This window comes from Zootoca vivipara, chromosome 13 (assembly GCF_965207765.1).
Source record: "Zootoca vivipara chromosome 13, rZooViv2.hap1.1, whole genome shotgun sequence".
In the NCBI taxonomy this organism is placed as follows: Eukaryota; Metazoa; Chordata; class Lepidosauria; order Squamata; family Lacertidae; genus Zootoca; species Zootoca vivipara.
Genome location: NC_142596.1, coordinates 11,751,355 through 11,778,886, shown reverse-complemented (window position 1 = coordinate 11,778,886; position 27,532 = coordinate 11,751,355). Strand labels below are relative to the sequence as shown.

Below are 27,532 nucleotides of genomic sequence, written 5' to 3'. Positions count from 1 at the left end.
GCGTTTGGGAACAACGTTTGACGAAAGGAAACAAGAAAGTCTAAGGACAACTGTGTTTCCAGTTCACCCAAGGCCTGGAGACCTATAGATAGATGGCAACTGTCTGAAAATCAGGAGTATATATGCCCGAGAGCTGATTGCAGAAGAACAATCCTGACTGAGGAAGAGGGGAGTTTTGCTTCGCTGGGGATATTTAAGCAGAGGCTTCTGGGCCATTAGCTGTATCCCACGCCAACTCTAGCCTCGCCAGCAGAATCACAGCAAGGAGAGAAATGGAGAAATGGATGGATTTAGGCATCAGCGTGGCTTCGCTGGAGGCCCCCCACCCACATGCCAAGGCTTACCTTGCAAACAGCTGCTCATATCCCTACCACTAATTATCTCCCTTTCTCCCCTCCCCCCCTCCTGCTTCTTGTTCCAGATAAGACAGAAGCTAGACACAGCATGGGATGGAATCTGTGGGGTGCCGGTTCCTAGCGTGAGCTAATCAAGCAGGCCCCAAAATAGTACAAAGAGGAGAGGGCAAGAGCAATGTTCTCCTCTGCCATCCTTGAAGTGGCACATCCTGTTCCGAGGACTGGAGGAGGGCCACGTTCCCACTTCACAGGCTCATTACGAGGGTCCATTTCAAAAGGAAAGGTGAGACACGCCAGAAATAGCACGATAAGAAATAGGTTCTTTAGGGGTGCCGGCTTTGCAGGCATTGCTTGAGAAGAATGTAGGGACATAAGAAGAGCTCCTTGGATCAGGCCAATGGGCCATCTAGTCCAGGATCCAACCAGCTGCCTAGAGCAAACCGGCAAGCAGGACCCGAGCTCAGGAGCCTTCTCCCTTCCTGTGGTTCCCAGCAGCTGCTTTTTAGAAGCATCTGACCAGGGTGCATTGCATGACGTAGCGCCGTATTTTTCCGTGTATAAGACACCCCTATTTTGGGGGGCTCCAAATTAAGAAAACACCCTCACACTACCCGTGTATCAGATGAGCCCCAATTTTAAACCTAATTTATTTGGTTAAAAAAACAACAACAACCTAGTCTTATACACGGGAAAATACGGCATTTTCTTTTCCCCGTCCTGAATCTTCCAGCACTCAGCTTCATTGGGTGCCCACAAATTCTAGAGTTATGAGAGAAGGAGGGAAACTTTTCTCTATCTGCTTTGGCTGACAGACATCCAATGCCCTTTTTAAATGTGTCGGGGAGCGGGGGGTTATCGTGTTGCTTTTCTTATTATGTGTTTTGTGATTTTATATTGTGATTTTATGTTGCTGCCACCCTGAGACTTGAGGGTATAGGGTTGTATACTAATTTCTCCATGCCATGCCTAATCTTATAAACTTCTCTTTAAAAATAATTATTTGGTTGTTTTTTTCAGATTAAACTTTTGCAATCACATATCCAACATACAACATAAAAACAAGATTCCAAAGAATCTCCTGGACTTCCCTCCTCCCCTTTGAGGGTCCTATTGTTTGTCATTTCCTCCCGCATCTTTTATAATAATCCAAATCTTTTACATCTCCATCACGTCCAAAATTCACTATTATAAACTTCTCTCATGCCACCTCTTACTCACCAAGCCTTGATGACTCCAATCCAGAAACAGAGGAGGGAAGAAGCAACACAACAAACTAATGTACTGGGGAGAACTCATCAGGGTGAGAGAGAAAATAAAATAAAAAATGATGGCTAGACCAAATGGCTAGGTTGTTCAAAATGGCTTGTGGTCCAAGAGAATGAGCTGAAAGTCCGTGAAGCTGGGAAAGCGCCAGGGCAGGACTTTGAGGTCAGGGACCCCGCTCAGCAAAATGAGCAGGACTCCATCACTGCCACCTACGGTAAATGGAGCAACAGGGCTCTGTTTCCATCAGAAGGCAAGATAATAGCATCACATTAGTGAGGCCAAGCTTTCCCGGGACCACCAACGGAGTTTTTAATTTAAATGCAACCTTGGCGATTCCAGGTCTCTCATTGCAATAATGAAAGCAAAAATTCACTTTCAAAGGCTTCTTTTTCCGGATAAGGCAGCATTATCTGCCCTTCCTCCCTTATCTCTCCAAGTATGTCCACAGGATTGGCCCTTGCCTCCGACAAGCTCACTTCAGCCACACTAACGGGATTCCAGGTTGAAGGAGTAGAGGAGGAGGAGGGAAATGAAAAACAGTCAATAACCCTTTGCCAGATCTTTTCATCTTCAGAGAAGCCACCGTCTCAATCGGCACTGAATGCTTAAAAGCAGCATCATGCCACATTGAACAGTCCTAGAATCATAGAATTGGAAAATTGGGAGGGTTCACCCCCAAGGGTCATCTAGTCCAGCCCCTGCAATGCAGGAATCTCAGCCAAAGGAGAGGACTTCTGTTTCCCTTACTGACATACAATTTGCAGAGCTCTTTAACCATCACCCCCTCTTCCTAGTGAGCTTTGGGAACTGTAGCTCAAAGAGGGGTGTAGGGGGTTCTCCTAGCAATCAGCAGCACCCTTAAAAATCCACAGCTCTCATCATTCTTTGGGGGAAGCCATCATTGTTCAAAGTGATCCTTGCGTCCCGCGGCGAACCGGAAGTATCGGAACAGGTTACTTCCGGGTTTCGCCGCTCGTGCATGCGCAGAAGCGCTAAATCGTGCCGTGCGCGTGCACAGATGCGGCGCTTCTGGATGCGAACGCTTCGAGTCAGTCCAAAGGCCAAGTGGAACAGCTCTGTCTTGCAGGCCCTACGAAAAGACGACAACTCCTGCTGGGCCCTAGTCTCCTGAGAGATAGCGTTCCACCAGGTCGGGGCTAGTACTGAGAAGGCCCTGGTCCTGGTCGAGGCCAGTCTAATCACCTTGCGACTCGGGATCTCCAGTATGTTATTATTTGTGGAACTTAATGTCCTCTGCGGGGCATACCGGGAGAGGCGGTCCCGCAGGTACGAGGGTCCTAAGCCGCATAAGGCTTTAAAGGTCAAAACCAGCACCTTAAACCTGACCCTGTACTCCACCGGGAGCCAGTGCAGCTGGTAAAGCACTGGATGAATGTGATCCCGCGGCGAGGACCCCGTAAGGAGTCTCGCCGCGGCATTCTGCACCCGCTGGAGTTTCTGGGTCAGTTTCAAGGGCAGCCCCGCGTAGAGCGAGTTACAATAATCAAGCCTAGAGGTGACCATCGCATGGATCACTGTGGCCAGGTCAGGCTGAGAAAGGTAGGGGACCAACTGCTTAATGCGGCGGAGATGGAAAAGTAGACCCTTTAAACCCAAAGTCTGCCCATAGTAAAGATGGAAATAGCATATTGTTAATAAAAATAATGAACATTTCTATTGCAGTTCCGAGGGTTCGAAGCGATTCTCGTGCATTATGTTACCTTTAGCACAACCCTGTAAGGTAAGCTACTGTTATTGTCCCCTATAATGCAGATGGGGGCACCGAGGCTGAGAGGAAGGGGGATGCTTAAGGCCGCCTCGTGAGTTCATGGCAAAGGTGGGATTCGAACTGAGGACTCCCCGATCCGCAGCTCAACATTTTAGCTCAATATACTACAGCATCACGAAGCACTCACCTGTACACTCTGAACTGAACATTTTCTCCTGAACTTGGGCTTTGGCTTTGCGCTTCCCAGGTGGCCCTGGAGGTCCTGGAGGCCCTGGAGGACCGGAGGGCCCTGGAGGCCCTGGCTCACCTTTCGCACCTAAGATAACATCAAAGCAGAGGAGTTACCTTTTGCCAGTACAGTGGTACCTCAACTTATGAATTTAATCCGTTCCGAACAGACATTCGTAAGTCGAAAAATTCATAAGTCGAAGCCAATGGGGAATTTTTTTTAAAAAAATTCGTAAGTCAAAAAAATCCTATCTAAAAATTCGTAAGTCAAAAAAATCCTATCTAAACGGCATCCAAAATGGCAGACGGAACTCTGTTCATAACTCGAAACATTCGTAAGTCGAGTCATTCGTAAGTCGAGGTACCACTGTACATTTACAAGTTTGGCACATATCCCTTTGAGAGATGCTATCAAGTAGATTCACAGGAGGACGGAAGGTTATCTTTCCTGCCCCAAGGTCCAAATTTAAATACCACCATGTCCTATTTTGGGATGCCCAACACGGGGCACCCCCAAACTCGGCCCTCCAGATGTTTTGGGACTACAACTCCCATCATCCTTAGCTAACAATACCAGTGGTCAGGTTTGGGAATTGTAGTCCCAAAACATCTGGAGGGCCAAGTGTGGGGATGCCTGCCTAACACCATAATCTGAGGAACAGCATTGCTTGCAGCAGCTCTCCCTAACCTGGTGCCCTCCAGATGTTGTTGGATTCCAGCTCCCATCAGCCTCAGCTAGCATGGCCAATGATTGGGTGATGGGAGTCCAACAACATCTACAGGGAGGTGGCGCCAGGCTGCAGGGAGGCTAGTTTTCAGAACGACTGATCTTAACCAGCTAATTGAGGATCTTCAATTCCGCAGCTCCACTTTGCACCCATTTTCACTTTCACCGCTGTGTCCATGCCTCCCCCGTCTCCTTTTGTGCGACGCCCCCCCTTGCACACAAGCCACCCCCATGGTAACCTCTTGCATCTTCCTCCTCTTAAAACGTTGCTGCAGCTAAGCACCCCTTTCACCCAACTAGAAAGCCACCGGTGAAACGGCACAACGAATCATCCAGTGGAGCTGCGTGACAACAGTCTTACATTTCTATGTATATAGGAAGAAAACCTTGCCAATGAGAGCACTTGATCACACCGCTTTAAAGCACATTTTAAAACACATGCTTTCCCCTCAGGAATCCTTGGAACTCCTCGCAGAGCAACAATTCCCAGGACCCTTAAAAAACTAGAGTTCCAAAGATTCTTTTTGTGAAAAACCGTACAATTTCAGTGTGCTTTAAATGTTTATGGTGTGGTTGTGGCCATTGCTTCAAGTAACGCAAAGATCACTCTATGGGAGTTCGTTGATATGATGTTTTTCTATGAGTTATACATTCTTAGAGCGCCTGTTAGCTCACCTTCTGCCATGAGTTCATTGTTTGCATCACCTTTGTCCCCCTTGGGACCCCTCGATCCCTTTTCTCCTCGCTCTCCCTCTTTCCCAGGCAAGCCAATTTCGCCAGGGTCCCCTTTTTCGCCTCTCTCTCCAGGTTCTCCTTTCAATCCTGGTAAAAAAAAGAGGGAACATTCAATACCATTCTTGATTAACTACATCCAGAAGGGAATGTCGTAGAATCAAGTGCCCTCTGTGGACATTCCAGAACAATGCTTTGTTTTTTTCCAAGTTCAATCCATCATGTTTTCCCAGGTGCGTTTGAGCTTATTTGAAGTAATTTTCTCAAAAGAAATATTGTGGGGCTCAGCTCTGCCTTGAGCTTTACGTCCAGTGAAGAAGGAAATGCACAATGGGCATGTTCAGAAAGCATGAGGTAACCAGGTTTACCTCAGACGTTCTAGATCTGATTCCTGACAGGGGCAACAAATCCCTAAACTCACTTCAGGGTGGACCACATACATGTACACACACACACACCTCATTTTTGGAGACCCTTTAACCCCTTTCAAAAGTAAATAAATAAGTAAACAACAACAACAACAACAAAGTGGGAGGGATATTGGTAAATCTGTGGTGAGGGCCAGGCCCAATCAAAGATTTTTGATTACTTTTAAAGACATGGAGAAGTTGTTTGCTTCTTTTTTGAATAACAACAAACAACAACAAAAATTTGCCATTCTTGCAGCCCTTGTGCTACAGACCTAGCTACAGTGGTCCCTTGACTTATGAAGTTAATCCGTTCCGAACGGACCTTCGTAAGTCGAAAAAATCGTAAGTAGAAGCCAATGGGGGGGGATTAAAAATCGGAAGTCGAAAAAATCCTATCTGAACCGCATCCAAAATGGCGGATGGAACTCTCTTTGTAACTCGAAACCTTCGGAAGTCGAGTTACTCGTAAGTCGAGGTACCACTGTATCTCCCACATGGAGGGGGATTTTGAAGTGAGTCAGTGTTCAGACATGCAGTTTCCCACCTCCAGTTTGAAGTGGTACAGTCACCGCAAGAGGACAGCACCACATGATTTGTCTGTACTTCAGACTTCAGAACAGCCTCCAAGGATCGAGGTGGGGAGAGAAGATACAATAAAAGGGGAAAGGTCAGCTGCATATATCATTCTCAAGTCCAAAAATATACCTGGTTTCCCTCTTTTTCCAATTTCTCCCTTCTGACCAGGGATGCCAGAATCGCCATTTGATCCATTAAAACCAGGCAGTCCATCAAGCCCTGGAGGACCTGACAAAGTCAAAGAAATACATTTCAGGGAGTCCCATCCCCTGCATAGGATATTACTTACCATCAAAAAGTATTTATTCCAATACTTTTAAAATTGCATTTACCTCTCACCCTTCTTCCCAGACCTGCTGAGCTGCAGAATTTCTGGATTTATAGATTTATAAAGGGAATTAATTGCATCCCGCCTCCATTTTTTAAAGTAACATTCAAGGAAAGGTTCCTCAGTGGTAAATAAACAAAGGACATCTCATGCCAAATAAACATTAGAAGTACATCTTGCGTGGTTGAAATTGTGGAATCAAACATTAAAATTTACTGCATGTACTGCCCTGAAAGAGAATGTTTTGAAGATGATGTATAGATGGTATTTAACACCAGTAAAATTGCCTAAGATGTTTAGGATGAGTAGCAAACATGCTGGAAATGTAAGGAGAAGGATGGTGAATTGTATCATATGTGGTGGACATGTGAAAAAATCAAAAGATTTTGGGAAATGATATATAACGAACTGAAAAAGATTTTTAAATACACCTTTCCCAAAAAACTGGAAGCTTTTTATTAGGACTTATAGGACAGGAGATAGTGAAAGGAGATCAAGTATTATTTATGTATGCGATAGCTGCGGCTAGGACTTTGTTAGCCCAAAAATGGAAAACTCAGGTGTTACCGACGATTGAAGAGTGGCAGACGAAAATGATGGACTATGCGGAATTAGGAAGACTGACTAGCAGGATCCGAAACCAGGGAGAGTCAAAGTTCCAAAAGGATTGGAGTAAATTTGTGGACTATTTGGAGAAGAACTGAAGAAGTTTAAAGACACTTGCAGGATTGAAATAAATCCTACGAATTGACTTTAAGTAGAAGGAATAAAGGAACTGCGAGATAGGAATGGATAAGAAAACCGATTGGGGGGAAGGAGGGAAGTCAAAGCTCGGCAGAGCAAAGAAAATTATAATAATTAATAAGAGGTTAAGAAGAAAAATTTTGTGTTTATTATGTGTTGTTGTGTTTGTGGTTGTATGTCTTGTTTTTGTTTAAATGTGTTTAATTGGAAAATTTAATAAATTGTCTTGTTTTTTTTTTAAAAAAAACATTAGAAGTACATCTGAAGATAAATTAGCACCATGTGTACCCCCTCATTCTTTCCTCTCCCTTTTTAATTGGCAAAGCTTTATTTTTAAGTTAAAACAACAGTCTCGTAAGAAACACAGACGAAAACGCTACTTTCTTCTACAGCATAATGACAACTGTGTCATCGGTTTCATAATATCCAGAAATTTAACTGATAACATATGGAACATATGGAAGGGGGAAAAGACACTATGGACTAGAAATTAAAACCAGGCCTAAGTCATTGTGTTTGCCTCCCAATGGCTTGGAACAAGGAAAGTTAGCAGTTTTTGATGGTGCAATAATGCAGCTGGCGGAAGAGAATATTGAGATGCTGACAACAACATTCCAGAAATAAGTTGAACCGATACCAAATTTGGGAGGTTCCTATGGAAAACTTAAAGGTTTCTGTAATCCACAAGGGAGCAAGACCCACGGAACACAGTGGGGCTTCAGTGCTGAGCAAACCTGCATAGACTTGTGCTATTTGTTCACAAAGATAGCCGTGGTCCTTTAGCAAGAGGGAAGGCCGAACCTCTTGACTGCAACTGAGACAAAAGGTTGTACAGATCAGCACAACGCCTGTTTATTTGGAAGAAGCCCCCACTGATTTAAATGGAAATTGGAGCCTGTTGACTCTCATTGCACAAGACTGGAGGGAACATAATTCCCCTACTGCCTCTGCCGCATTCTCACACAGTCGTCTGTCCGGGTTTTCTGGAGGTTGTCAGCATCTGCTTCAGCACATAGACTCCTGGAGGAGACCTCAGAAGCCTGCCGAGACTTATTCCTACATTGTGGAACTCCCTCCCCACAGAAGTGGCCTTTGACCCTTGAGATGTGTGCTTTTACAAACCCAGTGGGTGGCGCTGTGGTCTTAACCACTGAGCCTCTTGGGCTTGCCAATCGGAAAGTCAGCGGTTTAAATCTGTGCTACGGGGTGAGCTCTCATAGCTCTGTCCCAGCTCCTGCCAACCGAGCAGTTCAAAAGTACACCAGTGCAAGTAGATAAATAGGGACCACTGTGGCAGGAAGGTAAACGATGTTTCCATCAAGGTGTCCTGTTGTGCCAGAAGCGGTTTAGCCCTGTTGCCCACATGACCCGGAAAGCTGTCTGTGGACAAACTCTGGCTTGCGAGATGAGCACCGCAACCCCATAGTCGCCTTTGACTGGACTTAACTGTCCAGGGGTCCTTTACCTTTACCTTTTTTTTTTTTTACAACCTAGCCCATTTCTGTGATGGCGATTTGTTTCAACTGTTTTTAATGCTGGGTTTTATGTTGCTTTAGCCAGCCCTGGGACCTGCTAGAGAAGGAGAAGATACAGTTGCCACCGCGATCGTTAGGGTTGATCCAGAAGGTGCAGCTAGGGCAAAATGTGGCAGCCAGGCTGCCTCCCAAAAGCATATTACAGCACGGATGAAAGCGCTGCACTGATTGACGTTCTCCTACAGGGCTATGTTTAAGATCCATGTGCTCAGTGGCGGAGCTTCATGCTCCGGCACCGGGGGGCGGGGCTGGCGCTCATTCTGGGGACGGGGCGTGCCTCCAAGAGGACCGTGGCGCACCTCCCAGGGGCGTGGTGCACGTTCCGGGGGTGGGATGCGCCTCCTGGAGGGCTGTGGCGCGCGTTCTAGGGGCGTGCCGTGCCTCCCGGAGGGGCATAGCATGTGTTCCAGGGGCGGGGGATGCATTTTGGGGGTGGAATGGGCGCCTGCGATGGCGCCCCTTGGAGCCCGCCGCTTGGGGCGGCCCGCCCCCACCACCCCTATCTTCCTACGCCCCTGCATGTGCTAGTATACAATTTTTAGTCTACAGTAGTATACAAACAGGGGGAAGGGGAGGCAGGAGATAAACAGGGAAGGACAATGAAAGCAGCTATCTCAGCTAGTGCTTAAGCTTAGAGGCAGGCTCCGTTGCATTGTGCTATGGGAACATACAGGAGAAGGGATATTACCTGGCAATCCTGGCGGTCCTAGACACACACAGAGAAAGAGACACAGAGAGAATAGTCAGTGCATTCCAAACTCAGTTCCAAAACTGGAAATAACACTCCAATGAATAGGCCAGTAGAGTGGTACCTCGGTTTACAAACTTAATCCGTTCCAGAAGTCCGTTCTTAAACCGAAACGGTTCTTAAACTGAGGCGTGCTTTCCCTAATGAGGCCTCCCACCGCTGGTGCCCTTCCGCCATTCGGATTCCGTTCTTAGACCAAGGTAAAGTTCCCAAACCGGTACACTACTTCCAGTTTGGCGAAGTTCGTAAACCGATTAGTTCTTAAACACGGCTGTTCTTGAACCGAGGTACCACTGGTGGAGAGTCACAGGTTTTAGCCACCAGTCCACACCTTCCTCCACAATTCTGCTACATCTGCCCCATGAGTTTACACATGTAGATTGGCTGAACATAAGATGGGAGGTTGGCAGCCCGAAGAGCAGGGTGCAAATATAAAAAAATGTGCTCAAAGGTTAAATGAAAATGGCGGATTAACCTTGCGAAAAATGTTTGCCCCTCCTACTCAAGAAGGAAGCATTGGTTGCTGCTGTATTTTTGTGGGAAACTGCTCACAATACGCACAACATAATACAGTACTTTGAAAAATACAGAAACATAATCCTTCCCTCTATCACCACCCAATTCAGTTCACTGATGGCTAATCTTTCAAAACAAGCAAACAAACCTCCTTCTCTGTTCCAAGCCCAGCACCCGCTTAAATTTCAGCCAATTGCTCTTTTGACAAAACATGCATTCCTCAGGGTAGTCTCATTGCAGCAGGCTGTGGTTTACTCGCTTTTTCACTCCTGCCAACCAACATAATCCAGTCCTTTACACCTTCGTATTTTTTGGTGCCTCCCAAGAAGCTCTCAGCATCTCGGTTTGCAGCGCACATGAAAATGGCACATGAAATCTGAAGGCCGTGCCAAAACAAAACAATGGAGCTGGATTAAATGGTGGTGAAGATCCTGCTTCAAGGCTTCCTCATCCCCGCTTTACTGTTGGGAACCTGAAACTAGCAATGGGCAAACTGATCAATTTCTGTTTCTAACTGTTTCTCATTTCGTCCAATCTTAAATTCAATTTTTCACATCTCCAAATCAGTTTGTGGGTTGTTGGTTTTTTTAAGTCCTTGTGCAAATTCATCAGTGTAGAATTACATAGCAGCGACTTGTCCCCATTGTATCTAGTCCAGGTATGAGAAATTGGAACTTCCAGATGCTGCTGAACTACAACTCCCATCATCCCTCGCTATTCACCATGCTGGTTCAGCAACATCTGGAAGGACAACGGTTCCCCAGACCTGATCTAGAAAAATGGACGTCAAGTCATTGTTTATCCCTGAGGCCAAAAATGCACTTGATGGACTGTACACTGGATTGCAGCTCCCATTACCCTTGACTATTGGGAGACCAAGAATAAATGAAGAACATGGAAGCCAAAGCTAATGGAAGCCATTAGGAAAGCAACCCAAAAGTACCAGTAGTGCCACTTCTTTATCAGGATCAAGCTGAAATATCACAAACTCAGTTAAGTTAGCAGCTCCTTTCCCCAACTTGCTGGCCTTGAGGTGTTTTGGACTCTAATTCCCATAAGCCCCAGCCAGCATAGCCAATGGTTGGAGATAATGGGTTTTGCAGTCCAGTAAGAATAGGTTGCAGAAAGCTGGGTTAAGCATGCCAATGCAAGCAGGCTGCAGCAAGGCATTCAGAAATGGAGCAGGAAAACACTTCCTCTTCCTCTGACCATGTAAAAGCCATGAGATAGATAGATAGATGATAGATAGATAGATAGATAGATAGATGATAGATATAAAACAGCTGTATTTCCACACTTAGACATACTCCTAGAAGATCCTGGTTTAGAGCAGCTTTGGGCGATACTGATGGCAAATTTCACTCAAAGGTGTAGCAACAATAAAATAGGCACAGACAGGAAAAAAGTCCCCAGTTTGCCCCATCACAAATTCTCCAGCATACCTGTCAAGCACACTCCCTTTGTGCTGTTGCAGATCTCGATCATCACCCGGACCTGAAATCACAAAACATGGTATTTTTATGGCAGGGTGCAGAATGTGAGATTTGGACAGCTTCCTACCATTCTACCACGACTCGAGATAAATAAATCAATTAAACGCAGAAAGGCTGCCCTCAACTCCAAAGCACAAATCCATGGAGCCCAGCTCTATCAGTTGCTGCTGGTCAGAATAGATTTATGACGTTTCCAGGGTGAGAGGCAATCTGAATGTCTACATACTTGGCTTGTTCCCGTAGGAATCCAGAGGTTAGACAGGCCTTTGGTGTGATCCAACAAAACTCGACTTATGTTCCTAAGAGGTTGCCCGCTGCATCTCTGCATGCTTAAATACTCTGAGTTCTTCTGATCATTATTTCCTGGGGCAGAATGTTGGAGAATTCAGTATCCTTCTGCATCAGGAATGAATGGTCACTCGACCACTCCCAAGGCATAGACTAAGCATGATCTTCAGAGGTGGCTGCCCATTGCCTCTCTGCATGTCAAAAAGCCCAACTTTGCTACCTTCCAACCAGCTTCTGCTGCTGCAGGAGGAGATGGTTCTGCTGTAACTCTGTGTCTTAAGTGTTACAATAATCCAATCACACCTAATGAAGAGATACAGAGTAATTCTACATCCTTGCTGTAAGATCCCTGTTGTGTCTCTGCTCGAGTCACTGTTCAAGGTAAGCCTGCCAATCAGGAGACTAGTCTAGATCTGCAACTCATGCTGAAGCCCAGCAAGCGTGAAGGGGCCACCAAAGGCAAGTTGTCCTTTATAACTTGAGGCCCAAATACAGTCTTAAAGAAAGTGTGCCAGACCAAACATTTTTGAGTGTATGAGTACCCTCCACTTGCAATTATATAGTAAACATAGGGTTGGAAGAAGAAGAAGAGTTTGGATTTGATATCCCGCTTTATCACTACCCGAAGGAGTCTCAAAGCGGCTAACAATCTCCTTTCCCTTCCTCCCCCACAACAAACACTCTGTGAGGTGAGTGGGGCTGAGAGACTTCAGAGAAGTGTGACTAGCCCAAGGTCACCCAGCAGCTGCATGTGGAGGAGCGGAGACGCGAACCCAGTTCCCCAGATTACGAGTCTACCGCTCTTAACCACTACACCACACTGGAAGGGATCTCAAAGGCTCTCTAGCCCAACCCCTGCCCGTGATCCACTGAAACAGCATCCCTCTTAGGTGGCAAACCAGCCTCTACTTGAAAACCTAACAGGAATAAAAATCCAGTTTCCAATTTGAAGTGGGTCTGTGAACTTTTATTAACTATTAATTCGTGACTTATTTTCTACAGCGGTGGTGATAAACCTCAGGACTGCGGGCAAATCGAGGCCCTCCAGTCCTTTCTATGTGGCCCTTGGAACCCCCTCCCAGGCTGTACTCCCAATGTATTTGAACTTTGGTAAGCTGGACGGAGGACAGAAGAGAGCTTGGTGTGTGTGGGCAGGGGGGTTGTAGTGGCCCACTGCACCAAGGAAATAATTTAAAGGGAAGAATGCTAGTTACTTTTTGTACAGACATCACTGCTGACAAATCAGGGAATGTAGTGTTCCAAAGGAGGGCAAAGTTAGGACAAGCGTCAAAATGCAACCTAAGCTCATTTTTGAAAGAACACATTGGCCTTAACTGCTAAGGCCATGGGGGGGGGTCTATGTTTTTTAATCAAGCATCAGAAGAATTGGGTACCATGCTCCCTCTCATTCAAAATATAAGCACCAGAGTGAACTCCCAGCAACTCTCCAATGTTATGACTTGTGGTGTTGTGGCTGGGAGCAGGGGGCTCTGTGCCCTTCATCCTAACCCTCCTCCTTTGCTGCTGCAAATCTCAGACCCTCCAAGTGCCCCTGTTTTCCAGGGACAGTCCCGGATTTACAGAAGCGGTCAGCATTTCTGATTTGATCCCAGAATGTCCCGCTTCTCCTTAGGACGTCCCTATCTTCTTCGGAGAAATGTTGGAGGGCATGGAGTCAGGCAACCTCCGAGCCAAGGAGATAAGTATTTATACAACCTTTAGAAGACATCTGAAGGCAGCCCTGTATAGGGATGTTTTTTAATATTTTTATATACGTTAGAGGGGCGGGGCAACCCAGTCAGATGGGCAGGGTATAAATAAAATAATAATAATAATATTCATGGTGATGATGATGGAATAGGACATCCCTATTTTCATCAGAGAAATGTTGGAGGGTATGAAATCTTCAGCTGGGGAAGCCAACACAATGTCCTGTAGGTGCTATTGGACTCCAACTCCCATCAGTCCAAGCCAGCATGGCCAATGTTGGGTACCCTGGGAGTCTGAAGTAGGGAGCCCTGGGAAGCTGCCTTCTACCAAACCAGACCATGAGTCCACCAGGTTCAGTATTGCAGACAGCGGACAGCATTCCCAGCCTGACCAGGAGATGCCGGGGATTGAACTTGGGGCCTTCTGTGGATGCTCTCCCACTGAGCCACAGCCTGATCTATGTGCATAGAAGCAGGATTTATAACACTATCAGGTGGGCTCTATACTAGTGGCCAAAATTGTGGAATCCTTTTGGAAAAAGTGTATTTTTGAGGTATGATGGCTCATAACACCACTCTTCTTTGGAGTAATACCATAAAATTACATATCACTGGAAAGATAGTTTAATGAAGAATGTAATGCAACGAAGTTTGTTCAGTTATCTGTATTCTATCAAAGGTTATAGCCAAATAACCAGAAAAAGGAAGCACAACTTGCTTAGGTTGATATGTAGTAGCTTTCCTTCATCTGAATGTAGTCCATGAGCATAAGTGTTTAGAGAGCCAATCAGGTGTTACGAGCCATCAAACCTCAGAAATACTCTTTTCCCAAAAGGTTTCCAGAATTTTGGCCACTAGTGTGCTCTTCAGATCTCCTCTCTCCACTGCATGGAGGAGCTATTACAGCAGGGGTCCCCAACTTACCCGGCTTCGGGCTGGAGGAGCGCGCGTGAGCGCATGCCCATACGTGTGCGCGCACACCATTTCCGGCGCACTTCCAGGTGGGAGGAGCGCCGGGAATAGCTGGTGTGCATGCGCACGATTGTCCTCTGACCCGGAGGTGCACCGGAAATGACGCTAGCGCATGCGCGCAAGCTATTTCTGGTGTGCATGCAACCTGGAAGTGGGCAGCCACGCCGCTAAGAACAGGTGGCGGGGGTCGCCGCAGTCGTCACAGGCCGGATAAAAGAGGCCTTCGGGCCATATGCGGCCTGCAGGCTTTAGTCTGGGGACCCCTTTATTACAGTGTTCCTTGGACATGAGGATCACTTCTAAAAATGTGCCCATGAAGAAGGATTTTCCCGAAACACTTTGGGCCAACAATAAAGTACATTTCTAGCACCTGAGGTTCATTTTCGCATCCCTCTTCCCCTCCCTGCTGCCATCAGTGATCCCTTCCCAGTTTTGAAAGTCCTAGGGAGTCTGGAAAAGCCACTGTCAGTCAGTGTAGACAACAATGAGCTAGCCTGGTTCCATGTAAGGCAGTTTCCTCATGCACATTTCTTGGGTAACTTGGGAAAGCTGTCAAATGAGCCGGTGCGTTTCGCTGCTTTTGCTCCATCTTCTTTCACCAAGAGCGAGAGAACAGATCAAGCTCTCAGAATTGCAAAGCTAACGTCATCTGTTCTGTAGATGTTCTTGCAAAAGGTAAGAAATGGAAAGGATTGGGGGGGGGGGGACAAACAGAAGATGATTTGGTTTTAAGTGCTCTCCTGCCAGCCGACTATGTCCCCCTGAAGCTCTTTCCTAGTGAATTGTTCTACTTGGTGTAGATCCTGGAAGTGGGTGGGAAATCTCAATCAGTTTATGTGTACACATATTAAGTTGTTGGAGTGGCTTCACAATCAAAGCATCTTCCCAGGAATTGTAGGAATGTGTGTGTCCTGACAACCCTTGGCCCCCTGAACAAACTACAGCTCCCATAATTCTTTGTGGGAAGCCATGGCTATTTAAAAGTACCATTATAGTGCTTTACATGTATGCTGTAGGTGTGGGCTGAGTGTGGGGGGGTCCATTGCAGGCCTCTATCCTGTCCTATTCCCTTCCTCTGTCTCATACTCTGGTTTTTCTTCAGATCATATAAATCTTCCGCCTTTTTGCCAAATCCCACAGTCTTTTGCTTGGCAACAGTGGTGTGGAAATTTTATGGGTAAAAGAAAGAGGCTCTCATCCTTTTGGTTGGATGCATTCCTATGTCTTCAGTAGCTCCTGATCCAGAGACAAGTATTGCAACAACGAAAAATCAGTGGCCATTTTTCCACCCCTCGATTCATTCTTTTGTGTCAAAACAAATTGCAGGACAAATTCGTCCTCCTCCACCCCACCCCACCCCGCTCTCTCGCTCTCTCTTAATAGACTCTCACTATGATTATGCCAGTTGACGAAATGTTTTCAGTGAAGAAGCTCCACTGAAATGAAAGCAAAATAAGCAAGGAATCTGGAACGCAGTCGTGATAGTTTGGCATGGCTATAGATTAGACGACAGTGCAAAACAATGAAGCCCAAATCTGTAGTAAATGACTCATTCTCAGTTCGGTGAAAAGCGCTGCATGGAATGTGAGAAGAGCGCTTTGATGTGCGTCCAAAATTCCTTGCTCATCAACCTTATTTGTATTATGTCATTGAGCAGCGTTTGCTCATGTTCCAGATAGGGCTTGGTAATTATCTCACATTCTTTTCTCTAGCCTGTCCAAAGACAAAGACTCAAAATGTTTCCCAAAGGCAAACATGTGTCGTGTGTCTAGATGCAGAAGAGAACCGGATACTTCAGTACCTTTTCAACTGGGGTTGGGGTAAGCCTGTGGCTCCCGAGATATTGCCGGACTACACTTCCCATCATCGGCTGTTCTGCTTGGGTCTCGCCATAGCCATCTGGTTGGCCACTGTGAAAGCAGAATGCTGAACCAGATGGGGCTTTGGCCTGATTCTGCACTCAGGCTCCTCCTATTATTATCCTTTTATTATTTATTGAATTTATACACTGCCCTATACCTGGAGGTCTCAGGGCGGTTAACAGAGAAGATCACAATATATAAAATCAAACACAATAACCCAATAACACACCCCACCCTACCCCACCCCAAAAGAGCCACATTTTAAAAGGGCATAGGATGTCAATCTGGTCAACTAAAGGCCTGGTTAAAAAGGTGTATAATGAAGGTGCCCGGTGAACTTCCCTTGGGAGAGCATTCCACAGACAGGGTGCCGCTACAGAGAAGGCCCATTCTTGTGTTGCCACCCTCCGGACCTCTCGAGGAGGAGGCACACAAAGGAGGGTCTCAGAAGGTGATCTCGGGGTCTGGGTAAGTTCATATGGAAAGAGGCGGTCCTTGAGATATTGTGGTCCTGAGCCATTTAAGGCTTTATAGGTCAAAACCAGCACTTTGAATTGGGCCCGGAAACGAATTGGTAGCCAGTGCAGTCGGACCACAACCGGTGTCATATGCTCAAACCGTCTTGCTCCGGTGAGCAACCTGGCCGCTGAATTCTGCACTAGCTGAAGTTTCCAAACTGTCTTCCTATGTTCTTATGGCAAGCTTCCAAGTGTTGCAGATCATTAAAGGCACAGAAGCATGGGCCAGCTGACAACTCTCTAAACTGAGTGTCAGCTGTAGACATGTTATGACTATATAATCGCTCAGACAACTGTTATATGCATTGAAAGAAAGTTCTGTTTTTGTTTTTACTGCAGTGCAGGTTAGGATTTGATAGCATTTGCATACCTTGTGGTTTTATCTTAGGATACAAAATATCACACAATAACTGTTAATGCTACAGATTTCCTGGAGTCATAAAGTATTTTATGGGGGAAACACCCAACGGATCATAAATTCTACCACTGTCGAGCCATCTCCTTGACTATGCACATAAGTTATCAAGGAATCACAAAACTGTTCCAACCCCCTGCAATACAGGCGGGGCTTTCCTCATGGATCTGCAGCTGTGCCTCATGAAAATCCGATCTAACCCACCAAATCAAAGCTTGGTAAAGCAAAATCTCTCTTTGAATTTTCTGCGCAATTGATAAGATTGGAGTTTTGCAAGACACAGCTGCAGAAAAACCAGAAAAGTTATTGGACCCCTTGGAATCAATCAGTACACAATACAATCGAAATACAGGCCAAGCAGAAGTATGTATGAGAGTGGGTATAAAGGCAGAGTGTGGGCTTTCGGATAGTTTTCTAAGGCTGCTGATTCCTCCAACAAATCAGGGGGCTTGGAAGTGCTTAAAGCTACAGGGCTATAAAGAAAAGTTAAGACGTGTTGCCGTTTTGAGTAAAAAGGTAAACATAAAGGACCCCTGGATGGTTAAGTCCAGTCTAAGGTGACTATGAGGTTGCGGTACTCATCTTGCTTTCAGCCCAAGGGAGCCGGTGTTTGTTCACAGACAGCTTTCCAGGTCATGTGCCCAACATGACTATACCACTTCTGGCACAACGAAACACCATGACTGAAGCTAGAGCACATGGAAATGCCATTTACCTTCCTGCTGCAGTGGTACCTATTTATCTACTTGCACTAGCGTGCTTTTGAACTGCTAGGTTGGCAGGAGCTGGGACAGAGCTCACCCCGTCGCAGGGATTCGAACCACCGACCATCTGACTGGCAAGCCCAAGAGGCTCAGTGGTTCAGACCACAGCGCCACCCACGTCCCTTACAGAGAAATTAAGCGGTGTTGCTGTTTTAAGTACAGTACTGCTGTTCAGCTGATGTTTTAGCTCACCTTGGCCGTGCAGAACAAGCTGTCCAAAATACCAAAGTGCCACCAAGATCACAACCTGGAGATTGACTCTACCCATTTAAACTTAGGGAGAGGGAGTTTCAGCATCTGCAACCTGCCCCCTTCCCTAGCCCTCTCCTCCAGCCCCTGCTGTGTAGCACACTTGGAGGTCTGGCACAGCATAACAAAAAGAGGAACATGGGAAGCTGCATTGTACTAAGTTGGACCATCTAGCTTGGTATTGTGTCTACACTGACTGGCAGTGACTCTTTGCTGTTCCAGAATAGAAGTCTTTCTCTGTCCTGCATTGCAGGGGTTGAGCTAGATGACACTTGGGTCCCTTCCAACTCAACATGAGTACATTATCCGACCTGGAGATGTCAGAGATCGAACCTGGGAATTTCTGGCTATTTAAATCAATAGGGTTTTTACATCCTCCAGATATCAGTGACTTCCCTTCTTCTCTTTCCATGCTTCATTTTACATATCATAAATCCCTGCAAATTTTACAAAAACTATACCAATCAGTATTCCATTATTGCATCCATCAAAACTTGATTTACACTGTTGAATTTATCTTAATGTGGCCAGCGTTTTCAGCTGTACAGTTATTTCCCATTGAATTCAATTAACGTTTTCCAATCTTCTCTAAACGTATGTTCTTCTTGTTCTTTTATTCTATATGTTAAGTCTGCGAGTTGTGCATATTCTGTCAACTTAAGTTGCCATTCTTCTTTAGTTGGTACCTCGCTCGTTTTCCATTTTGGGGCTAACAAAACATGGACCGCAATACTAGGATACATAAATAACCTTTTCTGACACCTGAGAATTTCAGTGTGAATTATCCCCAACAGAAAGGAGTCTGTTTTCCCCCCAGTTCATTGTTGATCATTTCCCAATACTCTTTTACCCTAAAAGGGTACGAGGGGGGACCTTTCTGCCCCTCTCCATAGCGCGAGCTGCACCTGTTGGATTTCCGCTGGAGCTCTGCTAGTGGGGAGTGGTGGGTAGCAAGCCTGACCTCGGGGGCAGGTAACTGGAGCTTTCCAAGCAGCCCTTGGATCTGCTAGGGAAAGTGCAGATTTCTCCCTGGATCTCTAGGGAAGAACCCAGTCTGGACCCCGACCCCTGTCCCCCTCGACAGGCAGAGCGCCCCCTACCGGCACCATGGAGTAGGTCATCATCATGAGCATGTCCTCGTCCTCGGCGCGGATGTGGCTCTTGGCGAGGGCGCGCCTCCGCTGGCTCCTCTTGTCGCGGCCGCCGGGCGCTTGGGCGAGGCCGCCGTCCGACGGGGCGCCGCTGTCGCGGAGGTGCCGCAGCGCGCTCGGCGGAACCTGGGACTGTCGCAGCTGCGACACCTCGTCCTGGATCGCCTGCAGCGTGGCGCTCAGCTCCCGCCACTGGCCAAGCAAGAAGACGGTGCCCGCGGCGCTGAGCGCCGACAGCAACCCGACGGCAGCCAGCGAACAGCACAGCGCCCGGCTGCCCGCTGCCTGGCCCTGCATCGCGATGCCCGACGGACGAGGCGCTCCTCGCTGGGACAACTCGGCAGGGGGGGTGGCAGGGGGCTAGGCCGCGACGGGGAGGCGCTTATGCCCCGTGGGCGGCTCGCTCGCCCCGTCGGGGGCGGAAGGGCTGCAAGTGGCGGGCGCCCCGGCGCTGGGAGGGACGGAGAGAGGCTGGCCGGGACACGGGCCAATCCAGCAGACGAGCCCAGGGCGCTTTATTAAACCCTATAGATTTTGGAAGGGACCCTGCGGGTCGTCTAGTCCAAACCCCTGCAATGCAAGAACCTCAACTCGATTCTACATGACAGATAGCCATACAAGCTCTTCTTGCAAACCTCCAGGGAAGAAGAGTCCGCCACCTCCCAAGGAAATGTGTTCCACTGTTAAGCAGCTCTTACCACCACAAAGTTCTTCCTGATATTTAGTTGGAATCTCCTTTCTTGTAACTTGAATCCATTGGTAAAGGTAAAAGGTAAAGGACCCCTGGACGGTTAACATCCATACTATGGGGTTGTGGCGCTCATCTCGCTTTCAGGCCGAGGAATCCTGCCTTTGTCCACAGACAGCTTTCCGGGTCATGTGACCAGCAGGACTAAACCGCTTCTGGTACAACAGAACACAATGATGGAAACCAGGGTGCACGGAAACACCATTTAACTTCCCGCCGGAGCAGTACCTATTTATCTACTTGCACTGGTACACTTTTGAATTGCTAGGTTGGCAGAAGCTGGGACAGAGCAACGGGAGCTCACCCCGTCACGGGATTCGAACTGCCAACCTTCTGATCAGCTCCAAAGCAGGGGAAAACAAGCTTGCTGCATCAGTGATCAAAGATGGCTGTCATATCTCCTCTCAGTCTCCTCTTTCCCAAGCTAAATATACCCAATTTCTTCAGGTATACTGGGTGGGAGGTCATTTGGGGCTTTAAAGGTCAGCACCAACACTTTGAATTGTGCTCGGAAATGTACTGGGAGCCAATGTTGGTCTTTCAGGATCAGTGTTATATGGTCTCGGAGGCCTCTCCCAGTCACCAGTCTAGCTGCCACATTCTGGATTAGTTGCAGTTTCTGGGTCACCTTCAAAGGTAGCCCCACGTAGAGCACATTGCAGTAGTCTAAGCGGGAGATAACCAGAGCATGCACCACTCTGGCGAGACAGTCTGTGGGCAGGTAGGGTCTCAGCCTGCATGCCAGATGGAGCTGATAGACAGCTGCCCTGGACACAGAATTAACCTGCACCTCCATGGACAGCTGTGAGTCCAAAATGACTCCCAGGCTGCGCACCTGGTCCTTCAGGGGCACAGTTACCCCATTCAAGACCAGGGAGTGCTCCACCCCTGCCCGCCTCCTGTCCCCCAAAAACAGTACTTCTGTCTTGTCAGGATTCAACCTCAATCTGTTAGCTGCCATCCATCCTCCAACCGCCTCCAGACACTCACACAGGACCTTCACCGCCTTCACTGGTTCTGATTTAAAAGAATACCCCGGTAGTAGAGCTGGGTATCATCCGCATACTGATGAACACCCAGCCCAAACCCCCTGATGATCTCTCCCAGTGGCTGCATGTAGATGTTGAAAAGCATGGGGGAGAGGAAAGAACCCTGAGGCACCCCACAAGCCCAGGGGTCTGAATACTCATTCCCCCCCCCCACTTTCTGGACACGGCCCAGGAGGAAGGAGCGGAACCACTGTATAACAGTGCCCCCAGCTCCCAACCCCTCTAGACGGTCCAGAAGGATGTTATGGTCGATGGTGTCAAAAGCCGCTGAGAGATCCAGCAGAACTAGGAAACAGCTTATGTTTAGTGCGGTTGTGACCTTCACCTATACATGAATTTTGGGGGAATTATGGCAGGATCGGCTAAAATGTATCTAATTTGCACAACAGATCACCCCTTGATTTGAAAATGTCACCCTGAGCCCAACTTACGGTCATAACCTTGCAAAACAAACAAACAAGACCCCCAAATAATGCGTAAGACAGTTTACTAAACTAATACACACATATACATAGAAAGAGAGAACATAGCTATGATAATAATAATAAAAATACACGTCGCGGCAACTAAGATCACAGCAGTTCATGAGCTAGTCTTAAATAGAGTTATTCATTTGAATAAAAAAAGTGTGGTTGATCATTATCCCCACCCCACCCCCGTCTTTTATTATCCATTACAAAACAAATTGATAGATTAAAGGAATCATCATCACTCTGAACCACCATTTGGAGCATAGCAGGAGGGGAATATTAGCGCTCAGCTCCCCATCTGTGCAACCTTGTGGGAGATCTGGGCTTCTCTCAAATGTGTCGTTCTTATTTCATTATTTACTAGAAGTATAATAAGAATAGAGTATTGCTTTAGAACCCTTTATGCACAGACATTCTAAGACACCAGCTCAACCTCTTCTTCATTATAGTGGTAAAAAGGTAAAGGTAAAGGGACCCCTGACCATTAGGTCCAGTCGTGACCGACTCTGGGGTTGCGCGCTTATCTCGCATTATTGGCCGAGGGAGCCAGTGTATAGCATCCAGGTCATGTGGCCAGCATGACAAAGCCGCTTCTGGCAAACCAGAGCAGCACATGGAAACGCCGTTTACCTTCCCGCTGTAGCGGTTCCTATTTATCTACTTCCATTTTGACGTGCTTTCGAACTGCTAGATTGGCAGGAGCTGGGACCAAGCAACGGGAGCTCACCCCGTCACAGGGATTCGAACCGCCAACCTTCTGATCAGCAAGCCCTAGGCTCAGTGGTTTAACCACAGCGCCACCTGGGTCCCCCATTATAGTAGTACCTCGGTTTAAATACACAATTGGTTCCAGAAGTCCGTACTTAACCTGAAGCGTACTTAACGTGAAGCGAAATTTCCCATTGAAAGTAATGGAAAGTGGATTAATCCGTTCCAGATGGGTCCGCGGACTACTTAAACTGAAAGTACTCAAACCAAAGCGTACTTAAACCGAGGTATGACTGTATCTTCAAACTACGTTTTGGTAAAAATGTTGGGGAACCTCAGGCTCAGGGGCCAAATATGCTCCTCCAGTCCTCCTTGTCTGGCCAGGATGAAGGTGGGGTTGTTTCTGCAAGGCTGGGATATAGCCTACTGTGTATCATCATTGGCACAGAGCCTCCAGAAGTTCCACACGAGGGAATGAATTTAAAAAAAACCCTCCCCCAACCCATGAGTGCTGGACACAGCAAAAGCACTTTATTTATTGAAATAACTTTGCTTTCACAAGGCAGGGAGGAAGCAGGTTCTGCCTCTGTATCTCCTGGCACTTTGAGAACAGCGTCAGCAGGTGTCAAGAAATATCCTGGTGGTTCCTCTAAGCCCTCCGCCAAACTTGGCCCTCCAGCTGTTTTGGGACTACAACTCCCATCATCCCTAGCTAACAGGACCAGTGGTCAGGGATGATGGGAATTGTAGTCCCAAAACAGCTGGAGGGCCAACACTGCTCTAAGCCATAGGAGCCAACTCCTGGGGGGCCACAATCCCTTTGCCCCTCCAATAAAATATATGAGGGGGGCCGCGCCGCCCCAAAGTTGATGGGCATTGCTATTCAAATGGTCTCTGTGTGGGACGTCTTGTGATTGATTATACAGGGTGGGGATTACCTGTTCCCTCCATATTTTATTTAGGTTGGCACCCCTGATCTAAGCCAGCAGTGGGGAACCTCTGACATGCAGGGCTAATGAGGCACAGGATGCCATTTCCCTGAAGCCATGCCCACCAGCCCAACATCTGATGCCATAAGAGTTGTTGGGTGAGGGGTGCTCCTCACCCACCAGTCAAAGCTGGCTTGTGGGGAGCCTGCCAGCCAGATCCAATTCCACACCCCTGCTCTAAGCTCTCTTAAGCTCCTTTTTCTTCTCTGTTTTGCTCCAGCTGTTTCTCTTGCTAAGTATCGGGTTATGCAAGTATTCATTTGTGTGCCATGCTTTTCACATGTCATACTTCCAGGTGATGATGATGATGTTTGATGTTCTATTGTGATATGTGTTGGAAGCCACCCAAAGTGGCTGGGGCAGCCTAGCCAGATGGGTGGGGTATAAATAGTACAATTATTATTATTATTAATTATTATTATTAAGTCCCTCATCCCTGATTAGCCAAATCCAGCTGGACTGAGGCCAGGGTAAGTCCTGAAAAGGAGGCATTCTGGGGCTGTGGCAGGCGTAGGGCATAGCTGCCAAGTTTTCCCTTTTCTCGCGAGGAAGCCTATTCAGCATAAGGGAAAATCCCTTTTAAAAAGGGATAACTTGGCAGCTATGGCGTAGGGGCAGGGCAGGGCAGGGCAGATGTAACCCATTGTAAACCCCTTTCAGTTTGGTTGCATGACCTAGCATGTCAGTGGAACTTGCCCTGGCCAAATGGGCAGAGTAAGACAATAATAGAGGGGTGCAGGGGGCACTAGGGACGCGGGTGGCGCTGTGGGTTTACACTGAGCCTAGGGCTTGTCGATCAGAAGGTTGGCGGTTCGAATCCCCACGACGGGGTGAGCTCCCGTTGCTCGGTCCCTGCTTCTGCCAACCCAGCAGTTCGAAAGCACGTCAAAGTGCAAGTAGATAAATACCCAGTAGGTACAGCTCCAGTGGGAAGGTAAACGGCGTTTCCGTGCACTGCTCTGGTTTGCCAGAAGCGGCTTAGTCATGCTGGCCACATGACCCGGAAGCTGTACTGCTCCCTTGGCCAGTAAAGCGAGATGGGCACCGCAACCCCAGAGTCGTCTGTGACTGGACCTAATGGTCAGGGGTCCCTTTACCTTTAAAACAATAATACAGAGTTTAATATACAGTGGTACCTTGGTTTACAAACACATTTGGTTCCGGAAGTCTGTACTTAACCTGTAGCGTACTTAACCTGAAGCGAACTTTCCCATTGAAAGTAATGGAAAGCGGATTAATCTGTTCCAGACGGGTACGCGGAGTTCTCAACCTGAAGCGTACTTAACCCGAAATATGAGTGTAATTGGTTCCGGAAGTCCGTACTTAACCTGAAGCGAACTTTCCCATTGAAAGTAATGGAAAGTGGATTAATCCATTCCAGATGGGTCCGCGGAGTACTTAAACTGAAAATACTCAAACCGAGGCGTACTTAAACCAAGGTATGACTGTAAATGTTTGCTTTCCCTCTGCCTGGCTTGGGCCAGCTCAACCGAAAGTAGTCCCATGTCTGAATGAAGCTGGAGATAGTGGTCACTTACAGTGGCTTCACTGAAGTTGCTGAAAGATCTGTTGGCTTCCTATAGTTAGGACCCCTCTGTTGATTAAATCATGCTTGGTGCAAAACAGATTTCAGGCCATATCAACACCCGCTAAGGCAAATAAAAGAAACAACAGCGGCTGTCCTTCAATCCTTTTTTATTTTGGAAAAATAAAAGCCAGCAATTATTTGGATCTGTCTCCAGCACTAAGTAGACTAGTTATTCAGCAACACAAATGCCGGGAAAACACCAGGAATGTGGACACGATGAGGAGATGGTTAAAAAACTCACTGGCAGCGAAGAGGCACTTTTCCCAGAAACTTCCCCGGAATTCCTTCGTACAATCAAATATTTGTTTGCAAAGGGAAAGATGAATCAGACAGGAAAAGCGGTCCAGAGGGAGCAATCAAACCAAACCAAACCAAACCAAAGAACATGATTCAAATGAATGAATCAAATGGAACCGAAAGAGGGTGGTTATAACAGCCCATTCATGACCCAAACCAACAGATCAAAGTGATTGTTAAACAACAACAACCCTGAATGAACGCAATTGATACGAGGTTGCTACATCCACTAGTATCTCATTACTTCATACTGGCTGTGACCTGCTAACTATTTGCATACTGCATGACTTGTAGGTTGTAGCCTGACCTGCAGCCCTTCTGAACACATCATAAAATCAGTACAGTGGTACCTCGGTTTATGAACACAATTGGTTCCGGAAGTCTGTTCATAAACTGAAGCGAACTTTCCCATTGAAAGTAATGGAAAGTGAATTAATCCGTTCCAGATGGGTCCGCGGCGTTCGTAAACCGAAAATTCGTAAACCGAGGTGTTCATAAACCGAGGTGCCACTGTATATCAGAATTTAGGGATGGGTGTATCAATGGGGATAGCAACCCTGGGATGAAATATATAACATTATAAAATGGTGTTATGAGATATGTTGCTGCAAATGCTTTTTTAAAAAAAATATTTATGCTTTTCAGGTTTAAACATTTCACTAATTTTACAATCATTTTAACATTTCAAAACTTGACTTCCTTCCCCCTCTTTCTGAGGTTCCTTAAATTTATTTTTACTATCTTCTTCATATCCAAATTAACTTAATTTGCTCATTTATTCATCTACTTTAAATGTATACTCTTATAAAACTGCAGGTGATTGCAATAACCCTGCCAGCGTTCTTATCTGTTTGCAATTTATCTGTAAATAAATTTCCGTTTTTTTATAAAAAGTTTGTTGTCTGGATTTCTTGTTCTTCTGGTAAGTTTCGCCATTGCTGCATATTCCGGAAGTTTTTGTATCAATTCTTCCTTTGCTGGGACTATTGCTGCTGCAAATGCATAAGAACAATGCAAGCACTCAGATCTAGCCAGTAACAATTATTGTATTTTAAATAAATCAACCAACCAGTAGTCCATCACTGTCTCCAGACAATTGCCTAATAAAAATCAAATTTGGTGTGTGGGAGAGACAGCAGCAGCAGCAGCAGCAGCAGCAGAAGGGAATGCCTGAGCCTGGGCCCAGCACTGCCACCAATTCTCCCAGATGGTTAGAGACAGCAACAGGCAAGGATAGGCCAATTGGCTTTCTCCCACCTGTCCCAATCTTTTGTCTGGACCCAATGGCTCAGTGTGTCTCATGGTAGGGCTGGACTTGGGAAAAGCTTAGACTGAAGCACTGGCCTTCATGAAGAAATTATTGAGACATAGTCTTTGGCATTTCAAAAAAGAGTTTCTCCCTTGCGGTCAGGAATTGCTGCTCATAATAACTTTATTTTGGAAAAAATTCTCTATATTTGCACATTTCCACATGCTTTTAAATGATAGTCATGTGATGTGGAGGTTAGCAGACAGTCAACAAATGTGGATCCTTGTGGTTGCCAGGAGACTTGTACTTCAAGGTAGGGAGGATAAAAGATCATCCATCTATCCCTCAGTGGTCTGAAGATCTTGCCACCCCTTCTCTGTCCGAAGGTATATCTCATAACCATCCATTTCACTTGGACATCTACTTGGCTAGATAGACTGCCTCTATTAATATATCTGTTTAAAATAGGATTGATGGATTATTCGGATGCCAATGTGAGCTGGCATTTCTTTTATTTCTGCTAAAGTTTCAATAAAAAGATGTTAAAATATCGATGCTATTTCCTGGTGAATATTCTTTGACGTATCTGTATATACAGATGAATACAGAAAGAGATGGTGAGTGGGAGATTAGCTAACACAAAGTTTTGGGGCTGAATCACACACTGTCGCTGCTTTTTCTTTCTCATGCTGTTCCAGTAAGAGTGATCTGTCCCTCCTTTGCCTTCCTGGTAGAGTTGTCTGTGCGTTTAATATATGGAAGTATTCACTTCTGGGCAGGCTTGGAAATGGCAAGTAGGAGTCAGCTGTTACATACTTCTGGGGAGAAGGAGGGTGGTGGGGGAGAACTCTTGGCAGAATCTGCAACTCCTCTCGGACACTAGTGGCGGGGCTGGCCACAGCTGTGGTGCATAATTAGGTGTATTCAGAGTGCGTTCCTAGGCATGTTTTCTCAGACAAACGTCCCAAAGTGTTCAACAGGATTTATTCCCTACTCAATGTGTTTACAATTCCCGCTTTAGGGTTGTATCCAATTGTCAGGATGCTTTCAGTGGCTCCCGGCTGGTTGCCCAGGAAAGTACAGTCATACCTCGGTTTAAGTACGCCCCGGTTTGAGTA

At 46.6% G+C, this 27,532-nt stretch overlaps 1 protein-coding gene across 1 annotated transcript in view; it reads right to left on the bottom strand.

The window, feature by feature from the left end:
* The window catches only part of GLDN (gliomedin), a 33,188-nt gene extending 13,155 nt beyond the window's left edge, over positions 1–20,033 (bottom strand). Inside the window, exons 1-6 of the mRNA XM_035130479.3 lie at positions 19,266–20,033; positions 11,338–11,389; positions 9,320–9,337; positions 6,154–6,252; positions 4,982–5,128; positions 3,539–3,667 (exon numbers count right to left, since the gene is read on the bottom strand). Coding sequence (XP_034986370.3) covers positions 3,539–3,667; positions 4,982–5,128; positions 6,154–6,252; positions 9,320–9,337; positions 11,338–11,389; positions 19,266–19,613 — 793 coding nt within the window. The 5' untranslated portion in view covers positions 19,614–20,033. The remainder of the gene's footprint in view (positions 1–3,538; positions 3,668–4,981; positions 5,129–6,153; positions 6,253–9,319; positions 9,338–11,337; positions 11,390–19,265) is intronic.
* Between the last annotated feature and the right edge of the window lie 7,499 nt (positions 20,034–27,532).